This window comes from Elephantulus edwardii, unplaced genomic scaffold (assembly GCF_000299155.1).
Source record: "Elephantulus edwardii isolate Elephantulus edwardi_28Jun2011 unplaced genomic scaffold, EleEdw1.0 scaffold00120, whole genome shotgun sequence".
Taxonomy (NCBI): Eukaryota; Metazoa; Chordata; class Mammalia; order Macroscelidea; family Macroscelididae; genus Elephantulus; species Elephantulus edwardii.
Window position 1 is genome coordinate 337,661 of NW_006399870.1, and position 27,865 is coordinate 365,525.

At 37.4% G+C, this 27,865-nt stretch overlaps 1 protein-coding gene across 1 annotated transcript; it reads left to right on the forward strand.

Moving 5' to 3' along the window:
- The first annotated feature begins 1,782 nt into the window (after positions 1-1,782).
- On the forward strand, positions 1,783-27,494 carry LOC102876497 (von Willebrand factor A domain-containing protein 5A-like). Its single transcript, XM_006892831.1, is given in 18 exon segments — positions 1,783-1,788; positions 2,927-3,029; positions 3,130-3,332; positions 3,600-3,822; positions 3,906-4,081; positions 4,340-4,454; positions 7,724-7,893; positions 8,111-8,199; positions 8,401-8,545; positions 9,217-9,296; positions 13,113-13,227; positions 14,369-14,533; positions 14,797-14,897; positions 15,102-15,355; positions 21,583-21,741; positions 23,265-23,395; positions 26,631-26,757; positions 27,415-27,494. Coding segments are annotated over 18 exon segments (2,442 nt in total).
- Positions 27,495-27,865: the final 371 nt, after the last annotated feature.

A 27,865-nucleotide genomic window follows, 5' to 3' on the forward strand; every position in this document is an offset into this window, starting at 1 on the left:
GGGTGCGGATGTATGCTTCTCATAAACTCAAAGCCCCTCTTCTCCTTCCCTACTCTTTTCCTTTGTTATCTTCCTTTGATATGCACAATTGATGGAGCCTCCTGTAGTTTTTTTGCTATGGAAATTGCAGCTTCAAACCTCCCACCCATGTCCAAATTCTTCTATAAAGAAATACAGGAGACCAATCTGTGCCGCTTTGAAAATGCCTGGAAACTGATAATCTGGGGCGCAGAAAGGAAAGAAAATTTAAATTGTGATTGAGTTGTTTTTATTTTCCCCCTCCTTTGTTTTCTATCCATGCCCTTTTCTGGTCCCATGCCTCCCTGACTTAATCAAGGTTCCCCCTCCATCTCTGCAACAGGCTAGAGGGCGTCATCTGCCACACTCTGCAGAGCTCCTAGTGCTGCCCAGCTTTCCTAAGCTGAGCTGCAGTGCAGTGCTGCACACTTGGATCGCAGAGCCCCCCTCCCCTCCCAGCGTGGACAAAAGCCCCAACCCCTCATTTGAGACTCTGAATTTAGGCAGCAGCAGTGGGCACTCTTGCATAATAATAGTTAGTAGGGATGCACTTCTGAAGAACTGGTTCTGAACTAGTGTACGCTTATACTGGAAAAAGGGTGAGAGAGGCTTAGCAAGGTAGCAAATTCCCCTCAGTGGATATCTGGTCTCTTTGTAGGAGTCGCTGCTCTGTTGCTCTTAATTCCTCCCACAGTCATCCTTGGTGAGTATTCCCTATCCTGAGGCTTTGATTTCCTGACACAATTTCTTCAACTTTCACCACTTTGTGCAGGTCCTGTTTTAAGGTTCCTACTGGTGGTGTCCCGAAATCCTCTTATCCTACCTCAACTTGTTTCCTAAAGGAACTCACCCTAAGCAGAGACTGCAGCAAAGCTCTCTGAGGCTGTAAATAAGTCTCAATGGAAGTCTCTGTACAATAAACCATCAGATGGATTTAAACCACCAACTTTTGATTAGCAGCCTAACATAAAGCCTACAGGAATCTGAATGACAACTCCTCTACATTCTATGCACATTGTTGTTACTATTAGGTGCCTTCAAGTCCAGCACTACTTGTAGAAACCATGTGAACATCAGATCTGAACCCTTGCTTATCCTTTGCCATCCTTATTATCTTTGGTACATTTGATTCCATTGCTGATGTTGATGAGTGCTGTTGAGTTGGCATCAACATCTTTGACCCTCCAGTGGGTTTTCATTCGCAGCAAATTGTACCATGGAATATTTCCCATCCTTTTCCCATGGAGGAGATGATGGATTTGAAGTGCTTGCATTTGGGATTACAGCACAGGTTTTTACCACTAAGCTCCCAGCTGCCTTTTCAGGTTCTTAGCTGTGTTTTCAATGGAAGGTGCTATTGGTGGCAATTACAGTTTAAGCAGCATCTGTTGACAGAACAGGGAGGGGCTACTTGGGAATTATCTGTTGCAGAATGACCAAAGAGCTGCTATCTACAGTATTTGAGCTGGTTCTTAGGACCAAACACACCTGTTAAGTTACTGGGTAAAATAGCCGTAATGAAAATTATAATCTAAACCTGTAAAAAGTTATTTCTTTCTTCCTATTTCACAGGAACTGGTTGTCCAGATTATAATAAAAATTAGGAGACAAGTTTTTTTTTAATGTAAAGATAGCATTTATACATAGACTATCCACTTCCTAAACAATATACCTCCAGAAACTCTATGAACTTTGATGAATGTCAATTGTTGTAGAGGGGCTTCAGGCCTTTTGTTCATAGGGTTGCTATTAGTCGTGCTCAACATGAAGGTAATCAACTTTTTGCATAGAGTAAAAACAGTGGAGTCAGTGATGAATCACAGATGAAAAGCAACAAGTAAATGATGTAAGATGCAGGCAACCAGAATTCCTTAAAAGGCAGGAGTACATTTTATTTTGTAATAATAACAAATATAATGACTGTAATATTAATATCTGTTATTATTGATTAAATGCCTCCTATAGGTCGAACAAAGAGCTCAGGTGCTTGTTGTGTCATGCTGCCAGCCAAAAACCTGGTGGTTTGAATCCAGTAGCAGCATTACAGGAGAAAGAAGGGTAGTTTCCTGTTAAGATTTACAGCCTCAGAAACCTGGTAGAGGGTAATAGTGAGTTAGAACCCACTATATTCGGCTACACTAAATTGGGGCTGAACAAAGAGCCCAGAGCCTAGTGGCATAGTATGTTAGATGCTGAACTGGAACCCCAAAGGACTAGTTCAAATCCACCAGCCACTCTTCAGGAGAAAGATGGGCAGTTTTTCTGTAAGGACTTCAAGCATTAGAAACCAAAGGGGTTGGGTTTCAGGGTGTCCTAAGTCTGAATTGAGAGCAAAATTTTGGCTTCTGTATGGGCTGAACATTATGCTAGGGATTTCATAATTTCATAGGGATTATGCTTGTATTGATTTATACAAGAGACAGCTATTTTAGAAATGCTTATGAAGAAAGTTTTTAGAAAAGTTCAGAGAGGTTAATTGTACCCATAATTTTGTATAATTGTATTCAATTTGTATTTGAAAAAGTGAGACTGCTGCTGAATTTCCCTCAGCATGCTTTAGACATTTCCTGTTTAGTGGCTAATTAGTGAACTCCGAGAAGATTAGAGGTTTAACTCTTCTAGTAAAATCAGCCTTGTAAAAAGATTTGGTGATCTTTGCTGAAAAAACCCACCCTTAATGTCACCATGAGTTGGAATCAACTGAACAACAACTGGTGATTGTAGTGAGTCTCACAGCTTTTCTATTGGGGCTGATGTTTAGAAGGGACCGTTCTAGCAGAATCTCACTTAGAACCTTGATAGAGGGTTCTTGGCCCAGACTTTCTTCTCCATCTGAGCTCCACTGTTAACCCTTCAATATATAATTACTCCAGAGATAAACAAAGAAGACAGATTTTTTTAAATAAAGCTAACCCCCAAATATTTCTGTTATCTTGATGTGTCTTTTCTATAGAAATTTTGTATCACCATGGGGCGCCCCTGTGGCCTACTCACAAGTCAAGAGAAACCAGGTAAGCCAGCTTTGGTGTCCTTTCACTTGCCTTGCACAATGTATAGCTAACTTCCAGTTGTTCAAATGTGTTTAACTCTTGATTTCTCGTGCATTCCCAGTGCCACTGAAGAGCATCTCTGTTACCTTATCTATACATGAGTTTGTTGTTGATGTGTCTGCAACCTTAAACTATGAAAACAAGGAGCAGTTTCCTGTGGAGGCCTTCTTTGTGTTCCCGATGGATGAAGACTCCGCTGTATACAACTTTGAAGCCTTGGTGAATGGGAAAGTAATTGCAGCAGAATTAAAGGACAAGATGAAGGTACTAGAAATGAACAATATTCTTCTTTCTGTTTTCTTTTAACACATGCTCTTTCGGATTATTGTCAAATGAAACTATGAAAACACAGTGCTTCGGACTGATTTCTTTCTCCCCGCCCCAAAATTATTTTAAGAAAATAAAAACTAGGGAAAATTGAAGGAAGAATCCCTCCCAATTCCAGTCACTAGTCCTTTTCCACACACCCTGCTCTTCATCAGCCATCAGCTTTGATATCACCTTTCTTTGTCACCCTTAACCTGTTCTCAGGCCCACACATTGTATGAGAATACTGTCTCTCAAGGCCAGGAAGCCTTCCTGTTGGAGGAGGACATTAGCTCCAGAGACGTCTTCTGTTGCAATGTGGGCAACCTGTTGCCTGGCTCAGAGGTGGCACTCACCCTGAAGTTTGTGCAGGAGCTGCCACTGGAGCCAGACGGGGCCCTGCGCTTTGTGCTCCCTGCTATCCTCAATCCTCGATACCAACTCTCCCGTAAGTACTCCTGCTACTCCAGGTAGCAGGTATGAGGGTGGCCTATACCTGAAAAAATAGAACTAAAGCATCTTTTTTTGTAGAATGTCCTGTGAACACATGTTTTCAAATGATGAATCCTATGATTTCTTTGGAAAACGTGCCCTATACACTCAGTCTGACCGCCACCATCAGTTCCCAGCATGGCATTGAGAAGGTCCACTCCAACTGCTCTTTGACATCTCTTGAGTACCTTGGAGATGATAAGACTACTGCTCAGGTAATTATTAAGAGCAGTGTTATTGTTGATGCTCCCTAGAGGATCCTCACCACTCATTCCTTCTTTCTTCTTTCCTTCACTTCATTGAAGGTGAGTCACACTGTGCTCTCGTTGCTGCTGTTTAATGTTTTTGCCGTGATTTTATTCTATCCCCGACCCCCAACCATACCCAAACATGAGGTCTTGTGCCCTGAAGTCTGCCCCAGGCAGCAAGCAGTAATAATTCTAATGCATCTCCTTGGCCTGTTCCCTCCTCAGATTTCCCTGGATGATGGGCACAAGTTTGATCGAGATGTGCAGCTCCTGATTTACTACAGTGAGGTGCACACCCCCAGTGTTGTTGTGGAAATGGGGAAGGAGAAAACAAGTGAAGGTAGTTTTTTTCTTTTGTAGTTTTTTCATACCTGGTAGTCCCCCTTCTTGGGTTTATCCTTAAATTACCTTTTCTTCTCATTTATTCAAGGACATATTATAGATGGTGATGTAAAATGTTGAAATAACCTGTGTTTGGGCAGGCAAAAAAACTCCAGGGAGTACTGGTGGCTTAGTGGTAAGGAGTTGACTTTCTAACCTGAGTCAGTTCCACCAGCTGTTTTGTAAGAGAAAGGTGGGCAGTCTCCTCCTGGACAATGTGCAGTCTCTGAAAACCCACTAGGGGGTCTGTTATTAGTTCTAACTTGAAGATACATGACATCATAACATGTCTTGTATGGCCTAAGTGATACTTCCTGTGGTAAGGCATTCGTCGCATTAGTGAAACAAAAGTATCCTTGATGACAGCCATTTTCAAAGTTATGTTTGACTTTTGTCTCTTGTGTCTACAACTACAATTGCTGTGAGGACAGTTACCTGGAACTGATCTACAATAGGAGGCCATCTGTTCTCACTATTAGTGTTTGACCAAGGTGGCTTTATATGTGAGCTCACAAAAGTAGCTTTATATACTTGGAACTCTTGACCTTTCTTTCACATATGTATTACTTTTGTCCCAAAACAAGCTGTGCCTGCATACAGGGACTTCCAACCTCAAGTGATAACTTTGCTATAATTGGCTCATCTACCATAAACTTCCATTTGTATATTAGTTTCTTGGTTCACATGTGGTAGGTCTGGGAGTGTCAATGTTTGAACTCTACTAACTTCATTAGGGGGAAAAATCCCCATCAAAGGTATCAGCAGCCCAATTCCTATGAGCCCCTATACCTTTTATACTAATTCAAACACCAAATATTCCTCTCACAACACTCCTTATTCTGCTGGGTTTCTTAATTGTTGCAGTAGCCACACAGAGCTCAATGACAATTCTGACAGTTATAGAGGGAAGAAGCAAGTTACAATTCAGGATCAGATGACTTTGGACACAATTGTTCATTCAAGAAATCTGCATTAAGCTGTGCAGAAAAGAAGACATTTTCCTCTAGCTCTGATCTCTGCTTTCTCAGGCAAATTTGCAAAGCTATTTTAATTTTTCCATTTTTAAGTGTCTGGCATCTGTTATTCTGCTATAAGCCTGGGCCTGAAGGTGTTTGATTCTCGCTTTGTGAGTTGGCAGATAGAGCTCCTAAAAAAATGCAAAAATACTCACTTCTCCAGAAAACACTCACCTTTCTCATAACACAGGTTGGGAATCCCCAGCTCTGCCACATGCCTATTTACTGGGTCTGCAGATCAACTGCTGTTGTTTTTCTGCTGCTAGTCACTTGCTGTCTTTGTTTTTATTTTTAAATTTTATTTTATTAATTTTTTATTTTTTATTTTTTATGTGTGTACCGTCAAATTGGATCTGACTGGTACAGTAGGCGGTTGTTCCTCCTTCTTCAGCAGAGCATCCGGTGGATTTGAACCATGCACCTCTGGGATTGTATTTTATTAATTTTAATGAATATTTATAGAGATTTTGGACTTACATTCATTCACTGTTTCACTTTTCTCCCTGTCCACCCCTCCCCTCCAGTTCACTCTTCTCTTTGAAAAGAAAAGAAGAGAAATTCCTTCATTGGTGTACAATCCCCCATCTCCCTCTACCCCCATTCCCGTCCCTGAGTACATTCCACTAGCTCTCCAGCTCTAGTTCAAGGACCTTTCAACTCAGGGATTTCAGATCCAACTCTGACATGCTGAGCTCTCTGGTTCTTCTTTCCTGGTGGTGGTGAAATTCCTTATTCTCTACTTTGATTTTGGTTCATTTTAAGTCAGGTAGGATGGCAAAATGGATATCTCCATTTGATGGTTCATGACATGTTACTTGCATGTTCCCACCTGAAATATGCCATTTATATTATTAACAATGATTTAATCCCCTTTGTGGGACACAAATACCTCACATTTGCATAGTCCTGCCCAGGAGGTGAGAGCTACAAAGACCATTGACTAGAAAATGCCAGAAGTAATTGACAGCATTTAGCTTTGGATTTTCTTTTGATGTATTCCTTTACAGGTACCTGAATCCTACAGTAGTACCATGAACTTCAGTCAAGACTCTTTTAATCCTCTAAAGAAAGTTTATCATGTTAGAGCTCAAAAAATTCTGCTTGTCATATAATGCCTTTCCTTCTAAAAAGTCTTTTATCTACTGGACAGATCTTCCCATTTAACCCCCATTACCAGCTCTGCAAGTTAGTTGTTGAGTTGTTGTATACTGTAGAGTTGAAACCAACCCTTGCTGACCCTCAAGCTGCTGGCTGAAATTGCAAGCCTTCAGGATTGCAGTACAGCATCTTGCCCTAGGCCACAGCCTTTATCAGAGTATGTGAATCCTTTCCTACAGAGCCTGAAGTCTTGCTGCCTAGATTAGTATTTGATTCAGAAAACCTGCTTCATTTCTACCACACAGAGAATCAAAGGAAGAAGAGTTTGATCTTCAATTATGCTGAGATAGGGAGTTATGGTGGCTTAGTTACAGAGTGTTGCTCTGCTAACGCAAAGGCCAGACCTCTCTTGTAGTTTGAATTTGCCAGCTGCTCCACAGGACAATGATGGAAAATCTCCTGCCATGCAATTTACAGCCTCAGAAATCTAACTAAGGCTCAGTTATGAGTCAGCTCTAACTTGAAGACAATGCGAGAGATATTACACTCTGACATTCTTTGCAGTGTGGCCTGTTTTTATTCTTTATTTTGGGTTGATCAGTGAGCACTTCATTCTCAAAGGTGTTGGCTTGACCTGGGCTCTGTAGGACACTTTTCCTTTTAGCTCTTATAGATCATCAGTTTCAACAATTGAAATGCACGTTGTGTTTTTCAGAACTCTAATTAAAGAGATAAGCATGAGGTAGATTTTCCACTGAATTGATTTGACTAGAATTAGTGTTTCTGCCAATCAGTTTACTTGATTCTTCTGGAAAGTGGTGGAACATTTTAGACTAATATGTTTCACTTCTTTGTCTAGCAGCCAGGAGATGGATGTATGCCTTTATGATCTTTCTTATCGATTCTGCTCTCTCTTTTACATGTTTATGACTCACTTCAAATGTAACAGATTTGATGCAAGTTTCCTATGCATTGCTTTATATATATTATCTCTATCTATCTATCTATTCCCCTCTTTCCCAACTTCATATTCATCTAACTACAGTTAACTCTTGTGACCAGCAGGATGCTTGAGTTCCTTTTGCTTTACATTGTCATTATCCTTTCTGAATAGATTCTTTAATGGAAGCAACAACTGCAATGGTGAGTTTCTATCCTGATATCCCGGAAGCTCAGCCACCCATTACCTGTGGAGAGTTTATCTTCCTCATGGACTGCTCAGGAAGTATGCGATGCCCCATGAGTAAACGAGATAAATCCCAGTTGCGCATAGATGCTGCCAAGGTAAAATGACTTTCTTTATTGAGGATCACATACTTCAGTGAGGATGAAAATCAGGGGTTAAGTTAACTAACTTGGCCATTCTGGGGCCAATTTTGGAATACTATGCCTCAAAGATGAGAGATGGTGAAGACCAAGGTCATTTAGTGTTAGATTTGTCACTGTCTTTATCTGAGAGTGCCATTCCTTACTCTTTGTCCTCATTCCTTTTTACTTATAGGAGACACTGATTTTTCTGCTTAAAAGTTTACCTGAAGGCTGTTATTTCAACATCTTTGGATTTGGATCTACCTATGAGTCATTTTTTCAGTGAGTTTCCAGAAAGACCATCAAGAATCCCAAATATTTAAGAAGAGAGACTAGGTTGTTAAAGATGTGACCACAGACTTGAAGTAGACATTAAGGATTTCAGATAAGATTATTATAGTTTGGAGGTATCCCATTGAAGGGACTTACCACTGAGTAATGGAGAGGAACCATGATATAACTTAGTATATTTGTTTTTCTTAGGGACAGTGTGAGGTACACTCAGCATACAATGGAAGAGGCATTGAGGAGAATTAAGCTTATGAAGGCTGACCGAGGAGGCACTGAAATATTAACACCACTTTATTCCATATATGGATCACCCCCTATCCCTGGCCATCCAACACAGGTAAGAACAGGAACAAGGGTAATAGAACAGGGCAAGAAGATAAACATTTCTGTTTAAGAATCTCTTGTCCTGAGCTACTGTGCATGATTATTGAAATAGAATACTTGTCTTGGAGAATGATCTTTTGTTGTTTTTGTTATGTCCCATTGAGTTAATTATGATTTATAGCCACCCTACAAAAAATGGGTCAAAACTTTGCCCTGCCCTGTGCCATCTTCACAGTCTCCAGTGTGCTTCCATGTCAGCCACTGTGTCAGTCCGTCTTGTTGAGGGTTTTCCTCACTTTTTCTAACCCTCCACCTTTCCAAGCATGATACCCTTTTCCAAAGAATGGCTCCCTGTGACTATATCTTATAGTGAATTTAAATAGATAAGAGACATTTAATGGAATTTCTCATCTTTAGCACTATTCAATGGGCAATGGAAATTTCCTTGCAGAAACACACAAAACTTGGATTAAACTAATAGGGGAAGAAACTAAAACTCCCCAGCTTTCTACACAGACTATATGAGGACATATTAATACGATGCCTTTCTGAAGAGCAACAGGATATCTTTTGGAATATTAACTTTTTAAAAAAATGCAACAGTAACATTAAATTTATTAAATTATTACATTTTAAAAATGAACTTTATTGATAGTTAGTGATATCCCTTTTTTTCTCCCACAGCTTTTTATCTTTACAGATGGGGAAGTGACTGACACATTTAGTGTAATTAGAGAAGTTACCTTCAACAAACAAAGACACAGGTATGAAGAAAACTATATTTCTGCATGACTGAAGTCTATAGATGATATTAGGATTCCTTATAGGGAACAGACTGATTCCAAGGATTTCAATTCAGAATTTAAAATTTTGTCATTAGATATTTTCCTATATCATTGTTTCTCTCTATTAAAAGATAAAAACAATTTAATATTATCAGCAACACAAGAATATCATTGTTAACTTATGCTTTCTAAACCAACAAAGAATAAAAAGAAACTTGAGTAATAAATTCATTTTTTAACTACAAACATTTAATTAAGGTAAAAACTTTTAGAAAACTGTACAAATGGCTAAGTGCAATGATTTTACCACTGAGCGAACATGTATGTCTGGTACAGAGGTCAAGGAATAGAATGTCTCGATGTCTTCATATCTGCTTCTTCCCATTCATGTCCCTTTCCAGTCATCACCCTTCTCTCCCTCTTCAAAGGAAATGACTTTTATGATTTGTTGTATCATGCATAGTTTTTCCTTGATTTTGCATTTATATTCATGAGTCGTACAATATGAGTTTTTGGTTTTGTTTTGTGTTTTTCATTTCTGTTTCTGTCTTCTTTCCTTTTGCATATTGAGATTTATACATAATTTATGGTTGGCCATAATTAATTTACGTTAATATGTAGTATTCTACAGAATGGCTCTGCTATAATTTCTATATCCATTTTATGTTGGAAAAAAATAGTTTGGCTATTAAAAACTAATGCAGCTATGAAATTCTCATACATTTCTTTTTCACATGTACACACACACACACACACTTCTTTCTTTTATCAATATAGTTGACAGTTGTAGAATTTCTGGAAAATGCTAAATGATTTTCCAGATTATTGAGCTAATTTAATTTATACTAGAATTTTATGAGGATTATGGTCACATTGTTTCCTATCTAAAATCTGATACAGTTTGTCTTATTAGAGTTTCTCACTGGTATCTTGTGGCTTTAAATTTGCATTTTTCCAATTCTTAATGAGGTTTAAGGAGTGCTAATAGTGTAGTCTGTAGGGAAATGTGCTGCTAATCCCAAAGCAGCAACTCTCCTATGTTTTGAATCCACCAGCAGCTCTGTGGGAGAAAGATGGTATTCTCCTGTGCAATTTAAAGCCTCTAAAGATTTGTTGGAGGGTCAGCTATGAGTTGGTTCTATATCAGTAATAATGAATTTGAATTTTTAGTTTGAATGATGTTTAGAGCTATCATGTTTGCTTATTTGCCCTTTAAATATCCCCTTTTGTTATGTACTTTCAATTCTTTCTGTGAGCTTTTTTTAATCCTTGAAGAAGGACATTATGCTTCTTGGAAGCATAGAAGGCCCTGTATGAGATTGTCAGAGTAACTGCAACAATGGGGTCAAGCGTGTTGGAGATGGTGAGGTTGGGTCTAGGTAGGCATGGTTAAGAGAGCTGTTGTTCATAGGGTTGCTATGAGTCATAGTCAATTGGTTGGCACATAAAAACAACAGCAATTTATACTTTATCCTCTGACCCAGAATTTTTTTGATTAAATGTGTTTGAAATGTATTTTATGCTCCATAGCTTGCCTTTTCACCTTTAAAATGGTATAATTTGTGAATAGTTCTTAATTTTTATATAGCTCCTCTTTTAAAGCTAGATAGTATTCTTGAGTGTCTTGTTTAAAATGTATTCACATTCAAGGTTATGAAGATATTTTTCTTTGTTATTTTCTAGAAGTTTTGCTTTTTTATTTTTCCTTTTATTCTACAGTAGGGCTGAAACTCATTTTTGTACAGTTGTTAAGTTACCTTTTATTTCTACAGAAATATTAAATTAAACTTGTATTATTCATTGAAGCATTTACTCTCTCCTCTGGTGTACAGTCTGTGTCACAGACAATTATCAACACATTTATAGATTGTTTCTGGATCTTCTACTAATTTACTTTAGTCTGTTTATCTAGACTTGTGCAAGTACAACACCAACTAAATCAATGTCACTTTTTCCCCGATAGCATATTTTAGAATTATTTTATAAATTTTTATTAAAATGTGACAAAATATGTTTTTACTTTGTTTAGAATTACATTGGTTTTTATCAAGCAATTATGAAACTATTCAATATTTGTGGTGTTGAGTAATTTACTCTGGTTACAGGCTTTATCTTTTCATTTACTAAACCTTTTTCTCTAAATTTTAATTTCAGTGAATAATGTTTGTTTCCAGTATATTATTTAAAGATACTCAAACTCTATACACTTCATTCAGGTCTTCCAGTTTTCAACATTTGACACATTGTTTCATTTCTTATCTTTTCTCTGAAATATTTGAGAATAGTCCACAAATGCCACAACCAGAATGTGAACTAAGACTTTATATATATGTATGTGTGTGTGTGTGTATACACACACACACTTACACACACTTTAACAATAAAAATTTTATAGCTGTAAAAGTATTTCAAAATAGCATGCATATTTATATATTTTTAAATAATTTTAAACTAAATTTTAATAATTATAGCTATAACATTATTTTAGCTATAAATGTTATACGTATTTTAAAATTCCATTTAATATTGTTAGTTCTATTCCTGCTGACCAAAGTGCTTTTTTTAAGACCAGCTCCACAGACATTCTTAGTAGTTCTTAAATGTTCAAACAGCGCTTTATCCAGGTTAGAAATCCTGACCTTTTGCCTTCTCTGGTTGTAAGCACTGAAATTTTTGACCAAATTATGAAATAAATTCTTTAGAAAAGCAAAAATTAAACTCTTATTGTAATTAAAAATGGAACTTTCAATTTAGATCTGAAATTGCCCAATTCTGATTTTCCAGTCGGTACTTGCATTTTTCTGAAGTTCATCACTCCATGGTGCTGACATTGTAGCAAAGCATGATATTTAATGTAGGGTTTTTGTACTTATCATTTGGCAGATTATGGCAATTAATTTTATTTCTTCTTTTTTTCTTTTTGATTGTTTTTGATAATCATTGAACTTCGTCAATTGCTTTATAAGTAACTATTAAGCATGATGTTTTCTTCTACTCTCAAAAAACTTATTATTATTTCAATGAACTGTTACAGAACAGCCATCATTCTTTTAATGTGTGAATTTTAATGGTTATTGATAAATGTTAGACCAAATTTATATTTCTGAAATGAAACCAACTTGGTTGTGTGTTATATTGTTGTTGTTGTTGTTGTTGTTATGTGCCATCGAGTGGCTTGTGACTCATAGCGACCCTAGTCTTTTAAAAAAAACAGATATTTAAGATTCTTTATATTTGTTAGATTTAAAATAACTCCTGAATATTTTTAAGCTTTTTTTTCTGAAAATACTGACATGTTTATGATCTTTGGCAGATTCTATTTTTGTTTGTTTTTGATGTTACATATTTTATTTTATTATTTATTTTATTTTATAGTATAGTCACTTGTCCAAAATGACAAGCTCCCAACCAGTTACATGTTCTACAGAGTATTTCCTCCTGCCCCTCATCACATCAGCAAGTGATTCATTTCTTGGGCATATTTCCAAAATTATCTAGGTCTCTGTTCCTTATCTGTACTATAAAACATAAGCTTGCCTCCTAGGAACATTGAAATATTAAATTAACTCACTAATTTAATATATTCAGCATATTTCCTAGAATATGGAATATACTCATTGGTTGCTGGCTATTTTGCCTTTGGGCAGGGAAATAAAACTATGTCTGTATGTGTTTTGAACCATTATATGTTTAGATTTTATTATTTCATTCTTTAGTAACTGTTTCTATCAAACTGTCTAGTAACTATTTAAAAACTATTTAGTAACTATCTAACCTATCCTTTTACAATTGTAGATGTTTCACATTTGGTATTGGAGAAGGTGCATCCACCAGCTTGATAAAAGGCATTGCCCGGGTGACAGGGGGCACTTCAGAGTTTATCAGTGGCAAGGACAGGATGCAGTCCAAGGTGAGGGACAGGTTGTGCATGCAGGAGCATTGGTTAGAGTGCTTGTGGAGCAGGATGGTGGACACAACTACAAACATGGAGGCAACTACATGACTCTTAAGATTCATTTTAATTTTGTTAAGGTTAAAAAAAGTAAAGATAGATTTATTAGAAAATTACATTTTAAAGGGACAGACCTCCCTCCTTGAAAGGAAATATGGAGGAGAGGCAGCATGTTGATGAGGTGAGATAGTATTTATGGCTTCCTTCTCTGGCTAGGCCTTGGTGCTAGAGCCTGGGCCAGTGACACAATGCTATGGAGAGTTCAAAGCTTAGTGAGAGTGATTCTCATTTTGGTGCCTGTTCTCTTTTTTGGTATGCACCAAAGGGCATTAGACTCTCAACTTAATCAGACTGTTTTGGACCTTATGTATAAGATGTTCCCCTCCTACTTTCTGTATGGTATATGACCTTGGTAGTTGGGAGCCCATAGATGAAATACTGAAAGTGGTGGGGACTTTATGTCTGAAATCAAAGCCAAGAATTTTGATTGTCATGATATAAATTAGGCATTTCTTTAAGCATCTCTTTTTGTCCTATATCCATGCAAAAGATACAAGTAAAATGGCAAAGAATGATTTTGATAAATCCCATAGATTGAAAGAGTAGTGAATTGATGCCCATTTGATCAGTATACATAAGAGACACTGAATTTCTATTTATCGCTGAGTACCATCTATAATTCCTCCACAGGTCTCCTTTTCTTCAGTCACATTTTATGTTATTAAATCTCTTAATTAAGCTGCTTCATGATATAGAGGTTCTGGTGGCCTAGTTTTAAGAAGCTACACTGTAATCCCAAAAGCACCTGGTTCAAATCCATCAGCTGTTCCATGGGAGAAGAATGGGAAATCTCCTCTTGTGATATTAACTGCCTTTGAAAAGCCCCTGGAGGGTCAGCTGTGGGTTAGTTCCGGTCCAATGGCAAACAACACCAATGACAGCATGGTATAGAACAAGTATGAGAATACTCATATGCAATAGTGTTAAGGATTAAGATGTAATGTGTCACATAGAGCCTGAAACATAATGAATATTCAGGTAATACTAGTTCTCATTGCTGCTACTGTTTGTGTGGTTATTCTGTCCTCTCTTCCTCCAGGCTCTTTTGGCCCTGAAGCATTCTCTGCAGCCTGTGGTAGAGGACTTGTCAATGAGTTGGTCTTTGTCTTCTGATCTGTCTGCTGAGATGCTTTCCCCAGAACAGTCAGTCATTTTTAGGGGTCAGAGATTGATCACCTATGCCAAATTGAATGGGCCAGTGGCGGTGAGTTCTCATTCTTGCTTGTTCCTCTTGTAATATCAGCTATTCCCTTAATGCTGTACCAAATAATGCCAATAAAGCTAATAGGTGGATCTAGTTCTTATCACCAGTTTCTATGAGGAGCCAGAATGTCACTTCTCTAACATTTCAGATCTCTGCTCTATGGGGTACCAAAGTCCTAGAATTTTTTAAATGGAAGATATTGGATAGATACTTCACTTCTGACTCTTCTCTTGGTGACCTGTCTTTCCTACTCTAATTTGCAGACAGAAGAGGCACAAGGAGAAGTATGTCTCAAGTACGCTCTTCAGGGCAAGAGTTTTGAGACTAAAGTGATATTTTCTCTACTTCCCAAGCCTGATGACAAGTGAGAATTCATAATTTTTCTTTCTTTTGATTTTTTGTAAGAATTCAATTGTTTCTACAAAATGATACCTTCTACCTCTTCTGCCCAAATCTTGTCTCTGCCCTTACCTAGCTTTTCTCCTCTGCTGTCCATAAATTCTGAAGACCCTTAGTAACTGGCCCATGGGTCCATTTCCATAAGTCACAGGAATTTTTTTCATTTCAGTTTCACCATTCACCGCCTTGCTGCCAAGTCTTTGCTCCAGAAAAAGGACATGGGCTTCAGAGAGACTCCAGCAAATGACAGAAAGGATGTTTTGAAGATCAGCCTTGAGTGTGGAGTCATAAGCTCTCATACATCTTTCATTGCAATCAACAAGGATCTCAATCAGCCAGTTCAGGGGCCCATGGTCCGTAGGGACATTCCAGGGCCAATTGTGTTGGGTGCTTTCACCACAATGCATGGAGATATTGGAGGTGGTAAGTTTTATGCCTTTCAAATGCATATGGTGTGAACAAGAGGGCCTAGATAGTTGAACACATTTAAAAGATCCTTAACTTTCCCTGTTTTTGGTGTTCCTCTGCAACTAGGATTCCTATCTATTGTTAAAATGGCTGTCTTTAAACTCAGACTCATAGCCCTGAGTCAGAAATTACCCATATCTGACCCCTCCAGTATGTTCCTGAGACTGTAAAACACACAGGAGGAGATTTCCCATCTTTCTCACGCAGAGGGACCACTAACAGAGGCACAGCTGCACAAAACCCCATTACTGTCAAGTCAGTTCTGATTCGTGGCAGGTTTCCATTGATTGACTCAAGGCCATCAGTCTTAACTAGACCAGGTTGCCTCATCTTTCACCCATGGAGAGACTGCTGAGTTCTAACTCCTAATGTTTTCTTAACTTTCGGTTAGCAGCCCACATTTAACTTACTTCCCTATCTCATAAGATAATATATTATCATAAGATAATATATTTAAAGGGGAAGGCAAGACAAAATAAAAACAAGAAAACATGAATGCAAAGAGAGAGTGCATGAGTGGTTAACTTGTCTAAATCACAATTAGTCTTCTTCCAAAGAGGACTTACTTGTCCTCTTTGTGCACATAGCTGATTACACAGATGGCTAATGTTGACAGCAAATAAATATTGATTCCCAGAACTGTGAAAAGCATACACCAAGATATATAATTATACAACATAAGGCCTTGAAACTCTGGTTAACTCAGGGTAAGAAACTCTGGCCAAGATTCCACAACTGGAGGAGGAAGGATAGTGTATGATGGTAGTTCCAGGGGTACTGTTCAAGATGAGTCCTTTACCATTCATGTAATACTTATTTCATTAAACACATAAGTATTTTAGTGCTTACTTATTACTTATTAGTAAGTGTGCTTCTCATTGCAGTTACACTGATGAAAAAAGATTACATTTTCTGTGTTTCATTTGATGGCTCATGGTTGCTATGATCTGGAACCTAATAATCTAAACTAACAATGTTAAAATAGGTAGCCTGGAAAGGCAAAGACAGCAAACAGACAAAAAAATTTTCAAGGAGATCTAAAAATTACTCTGGATAAATTTAAGATATGAGAAAGCATGTAGGTTGGGAGTCCAATCTACTAGGGTAAAGAAGCAAAAATTATTTCCCAGATAAGTTACATTTAAAAAGAAAACATGATTAGGTAGATTATCTTGGTAAGGAGTAGGGAATAAAAGCATTCTAGATGTCAGAGTCAACATTATGAAAAGTTACAGTTAAAAGAAAGTATCCCTCACTAACTTACTCATTGCTGTGAAGTCAGTTCTGACTCTAAGTGATCCTTCATCAGGTTTCCGAGACTCTAAATCATGAGAGGAGATTGCTTTCTTTCTCCCATAGACTCCTGGTGCATTCAAATTGCCAATGAGGTGAGGCCTTTGGGTTGGTAGAACAACTCATTATGGAGCTTCCACAAAAGAAGAGAATGCTATCAATGATGTAGGTCTTTGGATTTGTAACCAAAATAAGTTCTTTTGTTTTGGCAAACTGAGGAGGAGAGTATATAAGGAAAACAAAGCAAGGGCTGAAGGATATCAAGAGTTATGCTGTTAAGAGGGATCATCTGTATGGACATTGAACTGACTCAAGGTGATAGCAAGACTTGGAGAAGAACCTCATAAGAAAAAATCTTAGACAAATGTGAGAAGTGACCAAGAGGTTGGTAAATTATTATAAGAATGAGCTGACACTTAGGTGAAATCATCATGCGCCAGGCTTTTTTCAAAGTGCAATCCATATATTAAGGCAATTAAATTTTACAGTTACCTTATAAATCAATTACTTCCATTTTACAGTAACTATGCTAAAGACATTGAAATATATTTGAGGGAGCTTGAATTAAGTTTATGAGGGGATTGATGTAATTAACCTTGTGTTTCATGAACTTCACTCCATTAGTGTAAAAAATAGCTTGAATAGAAGCTGAACTTCTAGGGAGACAGATGCTAAACCACTGCTTTAAGTCAAGGGAAAGCAGTAGACTATAGAGAGGTACTAGCAGTTAGTATGAACGTGCGAGAGCATATTAGACAGGGTTTTAGTTGATTGATGTGAACATGGTAAATGATCAATGCTCAGATTTCTGGTTTAGGTACTGAGTGAATAATGATATCATAAACAGAAAACCAAAAAATGGGAGCAAGGTTGGAGTCAGGAAAATGTTAAATAGCTTTCAGAACATTTGGAACTTGAGATACCTACATGAAGAAGTCTGGTAGAAAGACAAACAGATGGTCAAGTATTCAAGAGGGACATCAGAATGAAGGATAGAACTTGGATACCTCTGATATCCAAAATAGTAATAATCAATAACAACTAAAGCCACAACTGTGAATAAAATTATTCTGAAAAATGAAAAAGGAGGGAAAATTGAAGACATAAGAAATACCTGGTTGCTATCTAAGGGTTGGGCAACAGAGAAGCCCAGAAACAAGAATCGAAGGAATGAAGTAGGAAGAAAGGAAGTGATAGGATGGTCTAAATGAAACTATGGCCCAATGAAGGAAATGATCAAAGTATTAGATACTGCACAGATGTTTAATAAAATGTTAAATTAAGTATCAAAGTAGTACTAGTTCTTATTAGGATCAGTTTTCTCAGAATTAATAATATGATAATCTGTACTATAAAATGTTAGAGAGAAAATAAAGAAGCCCTGACGGTTCAGTGGACAATGATAACTAAAAGATAAACAGCCACCTAGAGACTCTACATGGAGATCTGGTGGCTTAGTGGTAAATAATTGCCGTGCCAGTACAAAAGTATGTGGTTAGAGGCAACAGGCATGCAGTGTTGCACATGCCTCTGAATGTGGAAGTGGCAGATCCTTGGTGGGAAGCCTACCAGTGATTAAGATCCCTACCCAGTTTCAAAAGTGGCAGGTGCTCAGCTCATGTCCTTCTCAGCTTACTTCGCTGTGTATTTGTTTTACACAGTGTCTCTAACTTGATGAGCATTCCATGAAATTCCCTTTTCCTTACCCGTGCAGGTTGCCTTCTCAAAATGGCTATGCTCATTATATGATACTCAGTTTCTCAGAATGGCTCTGCTGTTTTACTCTTCTGCTCTGTCTTCTTGATCACTGTTTTCATTCTATTACTCTCCCCAATCAGTATTTAAAGCCATTTACTTTCTTTTAAATCTGAGTTCCAGGATTATTATCTATCTGTATCTATTTCACTTAGTTTCTCAGATTTTTTGATGTATAAAGAGTGGGAAGAATATGTCAACAGGATGTCATTTTGACTACTTCATTTTAGTTTTTGCTAATGTTACAATATGCAAAGGCTTTTCACTGTGTGGATCACAACAAGCTATGGCTGACTCTGAGAAGAATGGGATTTCCAGAACATTTGTTTGTGCTAATGCGAAACCTATACTGGACCAAAAGGCAGTCGTCAGAACAGAGCAGGGAGACATAGGATGGTTCAAAATCAAGAGAGAGGGCCGTCAGGGATATATTTTGTCTCCATACTTTTTCAATCTGTATGCAGAACAGATCATCTGAGACACTGGGCTGTATAAAGAGGAATGTGGCATCAGGATCCGTGGAAGAATCATCAACAACCTGTGTTATGCAGATGACGCAACCCTGCTTGCTGAAACTGAGGAAGACCTGAGGCGCTTGCTGCAGAAGGTCAGGGACTGCAGTCTTCAATATGGATTGAAGCTCAATATCAGGAAACCAAAGATTCTCACCACTGGGCAAATGGAAGCATCAGTATGGATAGTGAAGAGATTGAGATAGTTAACAGTTTTAGTTTACTTGGCTCCACAGTCAACACTGTTGGTAACAGCAGCCAGGAAATCAGGAGACTAATTGCATTGGGAAAGTCAGCTGTTAGGGACCTCTCAAGAGTACTGAAGAGCAACGGCATCAGGCTGGAGACTAAGGTGCGCCTGATCCAGGCTATAGTCTTTGCAATTACATGCTATGCATCAGAGAGTTGGACAATGAATAGGGATGATAGAAAGAGAATTGATGCCTAGGAGAACAAACAGGTTTGTCCTGGAGAGGGTGAAGCCAGAATGTTCTTTGGAGTCAAGGATTCTGAAGCTTCATCTGACATATTTTGGGCATGTTGCAAGGAGGGACTGGTCCTTAGAGAGGGACATCTTGTTTGGGAGAATGGAGGGACGGCACAGGAGAGGAAGACCCTCGATTAGATGGGTCGATTCTGTGAGTGGAGTGGTGGGAATGAATGTATTTGATACAGCGAGGTTGGCACAGGATAGAACGGTGTATAGGGCTCTTGTACATAGGGTCACTATGAGTTGCAAATGACTCGATGACACATAACAACAAACAACAATGTTAGAATATGAGAGTATGTTATTATGCTGGTTGGAAGGTACTTAAAGAGAGAGATGATTAAGAAGGTGTTTGAGAAAGCCAGGAAGTGATGGAATTTGGTGAAGTAGGAGATAGTTTAGTCTTCAACAGAACAAGTACCCTTTTTTGTCTTATTGCTTGAAAGTTAGGTCAATGTGGTATTAGAGCTTAGTTTATAGACAGGTAAACAATTTTTGGAGTTTCTGGTTGGTGATTTTAACATAGTTTTAATAAAATAGAAAGATTAACTTATGAATATGAAAGTGAAGATAGTAAAATAAGAGGTTTAAGGAAGAGCTGAGAATTTGAACTAATGGTTGTGAGTAATTAAAGAGTGGAATTCCCAGGAAGAAATGGAAGGCTTTGTCAAGGAGTCCTAAGGATACAGATTAATGCTTGGACATTTTCCTTGACCCAAACTACTAAAGAAGATTGCGGTTTTTGGTCACATTTGACAGTACTTAATATCTTTGATAAAAGAATGATGGAAATATATATAGTTGGATTCATTTTAAGGCTTGTGTTTTGCCTGATGACTGTGTTGAAAGTTATCAGGGGTATAGTTTTGGGGATAATGATGTAGGTGTCATAATGTTATACCTGAGATTTAGGCTAAGTAAAGAAAAATGGATAGAGAAGGGAGTAAAGATAGAAGGAACTTAATAGAATAAAAAGAGAAGTCAAAGAATGGAAGTAGAGACCCAGATAGGTCAAAATTAAGTAGAATAAGACCTTGTGTGTTAAAAAGCTGGAATAAGGAGGTCTCATGGCCTAGTGGTAAAAGTGGCACGCTCAGCATAGCTGCTTTGTGGCAGAAAGATGGGCAATCTATTTTTGTGTGATTTAAAGCTTCTGAAATCCACTGAAGGATCAGGTACTAGTGGATTCTGACTCAATGGCACACAGTCACAACAACAACTGGTAGCTTAGTCTATGGTGAGTTGTGCTGCTAGCCCAAAGTTGAGCTTCCCTAGCTTCCCTAGCGATTCAAATTCACCAGCAGCTCCTCAGGAGAAGGACGAACAGGTTTCCCCCATGCAATTTATAGCCTCAGAAATTCAGTGGGGGGCTCAACAACAATGAGAAGAAAAACTATTTTAAAATAAAATCTTTTGTTTTCAGTTTATGTCTTAAAAATAGAACAGTTTGCATGATAGCAAATAACTAGATTGAGGAGAAGAGCTGAAGAAATTAAAGTTGAGAAGCTCTAGGAGCTGTAAGTTAGGGTTGTGTAGGTTAGCTCCATGATTCTGAAGTCAAGATGGATTTCAGACATTACACTGAAGTGGACTTCTATGATATTTGTAACTTTCAGTCAATCCAGTGCATGATGGACAGAGACAAAAAGAGGCCGGCAATAGTAATGGCATGTGAAAGGTAACACATATTAGGGTGAAGGAGTCATAATATAGATTTGGTATCAAAGATTGAAGGAGTTACTGATGCTGCCTCCAAGCCTGGGTATTTGGAGTATGATAAATAAAGATATAACAATATATGAAGAAAAAAATATAATACTATTTGGAGGGCAAATTAGCCTGAAGACAGATTGTTGTAAAAAAGTGGTGTATAACAAGGCTAGATATTAAAAAAAACCCCATACATATTGTATCAGGGATTCCAGAAATTCCAGAGAACATGGCAGAAAGGACTCAGAGGAAAAGCATATCTGTGGGATATTGGTGCATAGAAGAGAAAGGATAGCAGAATGAGGGTGGTATCCATGACTGATTTGTATGGGTAGAAATATGTTTCCAATTATGAGGGCCTTTTGTCTACTCCAGAGGACAGTGGGCATTTCAATAGCCACATCTGAATTGGTATTTTTCAGCTTCTTCGAAGGCCTCACCGTCCTCTGATATGCCAGGAGCTGAGTCCATGGACAGGATTCCTTATAACTCACACTGGCCATGTCATCCAAGAAGCAGTGCAATGGCGAAGTATTTTGGTCATTGTAAACCAATGAGTAACAGGGAATTGTATGCTCTAGGTAAGCAACTTTTCTGAGTGTTTACTCACTAGTGTTTTTCTATCACAATAAGACTAGGCAAATCCAAAGCTCTTGGTGTAAAACCAAAGAAGAAATGCATGTCTCTCAAAGAGACCTCCCCTGAGATGGGAAGGACTCACTCATCTACCAGTACAACCAACTTGGAGACTCACCAGGCAGGTGAAGGTGGGCCTCAGCTTGCTTTTATAATCTATAGAGAATAAATAACTAATTTTCAATGCTTTGCACTCATGTAGCTTTTTTTGTACTAAGGTAGTAATTCAGTGGGGAAGCATCAGGGGTTGAGATTTGTCCAGTCTCTAGATTTGTCATGGTTAACCTACGAGCTTAGTTTACAGTCTAGGACTCTCAAATCCAATATCCCCAATGGAGTCTTTGCTGTCTCACTTCACACAACTTACTTGCAAGCTGAGGCGTTCTTCTTATTTGTCACTTATTTCCTGATTTGGTCATTCTTCTTTGAAAACCAGTTAAATAGAGAGGATTTAGATTTGAAGAGGATTCAGATCTCTCTGTTAGTACTGCCTATATGGATTTAGGGACTGTGTTCCCTTCTCAGAACCTTAGTTCCCTCAGTTGAACACCTACCTTATAGGGCTATCACAAGAATGTTCATACTGTTACCAGCAAATTAAATTCTTAACATGTGTGGGTTTCTGCCTCTGTTGTGGCAATTTAGATCTCTCCTCTGAAAGCTATCATCTCCTATTAGGAGTCAACCTTTGTTTAGGTATTTTAAATACTGAGGTTCATATTAGTTAAAAAGAAAAAAAAACCTTTTATACTTCTACTAAGATAGTAAAACTGAGGTTTAAACTAAGACTTTAAATTCAGAGCCTTAATTTTGTTTTTCATTTACATAGAACTATTTTAATGTTTTGGTTTGCATACAAATCTCTTGGCAGAAAAGAAAAGAAAAATGAAAAACTGTAACTAATCTCTAACTTACTCTAAAGTCATGATTAGATATAATAGAATCTAAATAGATATAGAATCTAAATTCATCATATCATTTACAGATATAACATACTTCTTTAATATCATTATATACTCCTGAAGCAGTACCCATATCATCAGAATTATACTAAACCATTCTCTGAGTTAGACTGCTTCTTTCATATTTGCTTTCATTCTTAAATTTTTTAAAACTTAAGTTCAAGCTATTCTTGTATAGATTTTTAAAAATGTACTTAAAGTTTTACATTTTTTTTAAAACCTGATATAACTTTTAAAGAGCATGGCTTACTGGTTCTTCAGTGTCTCATATTTTCTCCTTTTGATGTATTTGAAGCATCCTTCTCCTGGAATCAGCACTTCTGAGTACCATCTTTTGTTCACAGAGTGAATGCACATATCCTAGAAGGCTAGCAGTAGAGATCTTGGCAGGGCCTGCTTGCCTCTGTACTCTCCCTACAGCTTATCTCTGAATACAGTAGTCTCTTTCAGGTTTGCTGACTGGAAAGTAGCTCAATAAGTTTTCATCCTCTTTGTTTCCCTCAAAGTGTTTGGAGATAATCATCTTGTGCTGCTGATTTCCCTTCAAAAGGCAGATGGTTCCTGGGAAGTGAATGAAGGTCTGGCCATGGTCCTAGGTATGAGTGTGGAAGATGTACTTGCTGGCCTTCCTTACAAGGTGAGATTCCAAGAAGAAAAATGAATGAGTATGTATATATATCTATGTTTGTGATAATGGGGCAATAGTGAGAATTGAGGGTAGGTCAGGACCCCTGAAAAAGAGAGTATAAATTGTTGTTGATTCATTCAGATACCATACTGAAACTCAGATCTACTTCATCTGTTTTTTCTTAAATAAATTTTTATTTTATACTGGTTTGTTTACACAGTTCTTATACATTGTTTTTCACATTGGATCTTTCCATTTTCTTTACCTACCCATCTTTCTACCCATCATGACTCACCCCTCTGCTCCTTAGATCCTCATACCCATTTTGCTAGTTATTTTTCTATTTCTATATCTGTCTGCATAATGATCTTATTAAGTATTTTTCCTTATGGAACTAAGTTAGTTCACTTAGCATAATGCTTTCCAGTCCCTTCCAGGTTATTTAGTAATTTTTGAAATTATTGTTCCTGCATGCTGCATAGTATTTCATCATGTGAATGTACCACAATTGCTCACCATATTCAATTGTGATTGGACATTTGAGCTGTTTCCATGTTCTTGCAATGGTGAATAACGCCGCTATGAACGTTGGTGTATACAAATCTGTGTGTCTCATTTCCAATTTTCTTAGTGTCTATTCCAAGCTTCACTCCATCTTTTGTCTCTTTGTTTACTGAGTTAGTGTGTCAGAGAATGAAATAATAGTCTGAAATGTTTTATTCTCAATGAATCTGGGCCTTTTTCAGTTCTTGAGTCTTTTCCAAATCATCACTGATTATCCCAGAATGGCATTGTCTCTATAAATAATATGTAATTTGAAATGTATAATTTTAGATTATATGTTAATTGCCTTTTTCCTTTTTTTAAAAGAAGAATAAAGAGGTGAAGCTATCTTAGCATTATTAAATAATCACATCACTTTATTTTGCATATGAAAAAAGTAAAAATTTGCTACTAAAAAGTAATTTTTAAATTAAATGTTATTAAGATAAATTTACTTCTTTATTTTTACTTTATATGGCACTTTCTCAAAAAGTTGCAAATAGAAATAACATTTGACCCAGCAATCCCACTACTAGGAATATACCCCAAAGAAACTATAACCACCACCCAAGCAGATATAAACACTCCCATGTCTATCGTGGCTTTGTTCACAATAGCAAAGAGTTGGAAACAACCTAAATGTCCATCAACAAACAAATGGATAAAGAAGCTGTGGTATAGTCGCACAATGGAATACTATGCAGCATTGAAAAACAAGGAACTCATGAAATATTATGCAAGATGGATGACCCTGGAGGACATTATGCTGAGTGAAATATCTCAGTCACAAAAAGACAAATATTGCATAGGGCCACTGTTGTAAAACGGTACTGACATCGGAGTTGAGGGACAAAAAAGGAGGAGAGGAATGATGTATATTGCATTGAAACAGATGAGGGACAAACCTGTTTAAAAGGGACATATGAATGGGTATTCTTCTCATTACAGAAGTCCAGAGTGAAGGCTGAATAGTGGAGTGGACTTGGGGTAGGGATTGCATAACAATGAGTTTTTCTTTTTCCTTTCAAAGAGAAGAGTGAATTGGGGAGGGGGGAGTAGGGGAGAAAAGTGCAACAATGAATGACCAGAAATCCAAGTCTTTGTAAACTTTCATTAAAATTAATAAGAAGGGACAAATGCTATATGGTGCCACTGTTGTAGAATGAGGCTGGCATTGAGGTGGGGGTAAGACTGAGAAAAACTGGATGGAATATGTTTACAGCATTGAAGTCTATGGGGGAGAGAATAGTCTAAAAGTATTATATTTTAGGGCATTATTTTTATCGTAGGAGTATGCAATGAGGGTTGCAGAGTGGATTATATTTGGGGGTAGGGGGTGGGGGTGCGGGGGGATTGTGTACCAATGAGGGAGTTTTTCTTTTGCTTTTCAAGGAGAGGAGCAAAAGGGGGGGGAGGCAGGAGGGGTTTGTGCGGGGAGAAGGGTGCAACAATGAATGAATGGAATTCCAAAATCTCTGTAGATGTTCATTGAAATGAAAAATAAACAACCTAAGAAAATTAATAAGAAAAAAATTAGGATATGATAACATATAAAAGAATGACTGAAAAAAAATTTAAAAAGTAAAACAGAGTGGCTTATAGAAAGTTTAAAATTACACATGTGACTCATCTGTAAGGCTAGGCAATTAAGAGATTTAGTGTATTTAAATTTAAATAATGCTTTTTAAGTGTTTAATAATTCTATGGATAGTACAAAATTAGTTGAAAAGTCCAAATATTAAATTGGTTTCAAACTTTAAATAAATTCTTAAAACCTTCAGAATTTTTACTAATCTAGAGTTCCATATTTTTATTAAGTTTTCATAATTTACTTCCAGTTGTGACATTGAAAGGAGATATATGTAATTTTTTCAATTACTATGATCTTTGCTTTTTTTGTTTTTAGCAAGAAGAGAATATTCATGCTTTGACATACGAGGAAGAATTAAAGGAATTAAAAAAAAAAAAGAAATTCTCTATATAACTTCAATATACTAAAGTACTTTCTAAAATCAAATTACTTGGACTTTAGTCCCAGAACCATCATTGGCTAGAAGATGAACTTCTATGAATCAAGTCCTCTCAAAAAGGATGTTATTAAAGAACTCTGAGTAGGCTTAGATTTACCATTAATTTCATTTATTACTTTATTGTTGAAAATTTATACAAAATAAAAACACTATGCAGTCACTTTATAAAATATAAAGTAACTGCATATGTTGTAATAACGTTTTGGTAATCCCTTTTGCATGTTTGTAGGGATTTAAAATTAAGGACTGTATGGATAGTTTTGGAAGCAGGAGTGGCATCCACTTCCTAAACAACATGCCTCTGGAAACACTATGACCTTTGATAAATGTCAATAGTTTATAGAAAGGCTTCAGACCTTTTGTTCATAGGGTCGCTATAAGTTGCGCTCAATTTGAAGGCAATCAACAACAATAACTGATAGTTACATTGGACTTAAAATATCAATCCTTTCTATCTTAATATTAAGAAATCATTGTTCTGAGCTTCAAGGCCTTGAATGATAATTAATTAACTTTCAAGAAGTAAATACAGGCACAGAAATATCTAAAAATACTCATTTAGTAGCAGTTTGAGGGTAGTGAATTAAGAGGGAGTGCAAAATTTTTCTTTCCCTTGAAGAATTTCCTCTTTCAACTTGGAAGCTTCAGAGATATCCCTGTCTATTGTATAGGAGATAGATTCTTCAGGCTGGGCTACTGTCCTGGCTTTGTTCTGGCTGCATACCTATGGTAAGGAGCTGCAGAGTGACTGGCAGATGATGGCAGAGAAGGCAATGCTCTGGATTCACAAGAATATAGGTAAGAGCACAACCTGAGAGATCACACATCTTCACCCTTAGCCCCACCCCAGAAACTTTATACTCATTGAATCTCTGAGTCTAATGAACAATATGGAGCAGAGAGGGTATCCATAGTCCCATTGCCACTGTCATCTTTGTCATGGAATGGAAGTGTGGGACTAACTTTTAAGGCTAGTAGGGGTGAAAAATATGAAGCAGAGTTTATATAGGGTATGATCTTGGTGCCAAGAGGAATATCAAACTGAAATTGAAGCCTTTACTCTGGGAGTGTTTATTATTCCATGTTGTTATTGTTGTAGTGTGCCTGTTGAGTCAGAACCAATCCATAACTGATCCTCCACCAAATCTTAAGAGGCTGTAAGTTGTGTGAAGGACAATTGCTCAACCTTCTACCTCAGAGCAGCTATTGGATTTAAACTATGTGCCTCAGTGGATTCTTACCACTAAGTCATCAGATTTCCTGTTGTTTACTCATGCTACTGAGTAATTCTGGGACCAGAGAAGATTAAAGGAGATTGTGGGCAATAGGAAGATAAGAATCAAGAAATGTGAGGGAACATACAGCCCCAGATACTTTGAGAGAGTGTAGAAGTCTCCACCACTCTTTTCCTCACTGTGCCTTGACTCCAGATTCACTGTTTTTCTCTCATTGTAGGCCCTACCATGCATCAACTTCTGAAACCTGCTGCTAACCTCGTGTTCTCAAGTAAGAGTGCTAAAAAATCAAATCCCTGAAGACACCATCCAGAAGCACAAATACCTCTTCTTAGCTACTGCCTTGTCCTTTATTCTTCTTTTCTGCCATGAAGTGTCTTTGTATTTTACATCTTTTTTAAAAAAAATGATTTCTGTCATAAAAGTAAAAGATATCCACCTTATGTACTTCCTGTTCCCAGATTCTCCTTGACTGCCATCTTCCTGTCTCCACATCATGCCCATTTGAGCAAGTATTAGTAGCTATAAAACTTACTCCTTTTCGTGGAGATGTTCACTCCAAGCATTCATAGACAATAATGTTTCTGCCAGCTTTATCAGAGCCCAAAGAGAAGCAAATACCATGGATTGTGGTTTCAGTATTGATGTTAGGGAATGTGTCAATTAGAGAT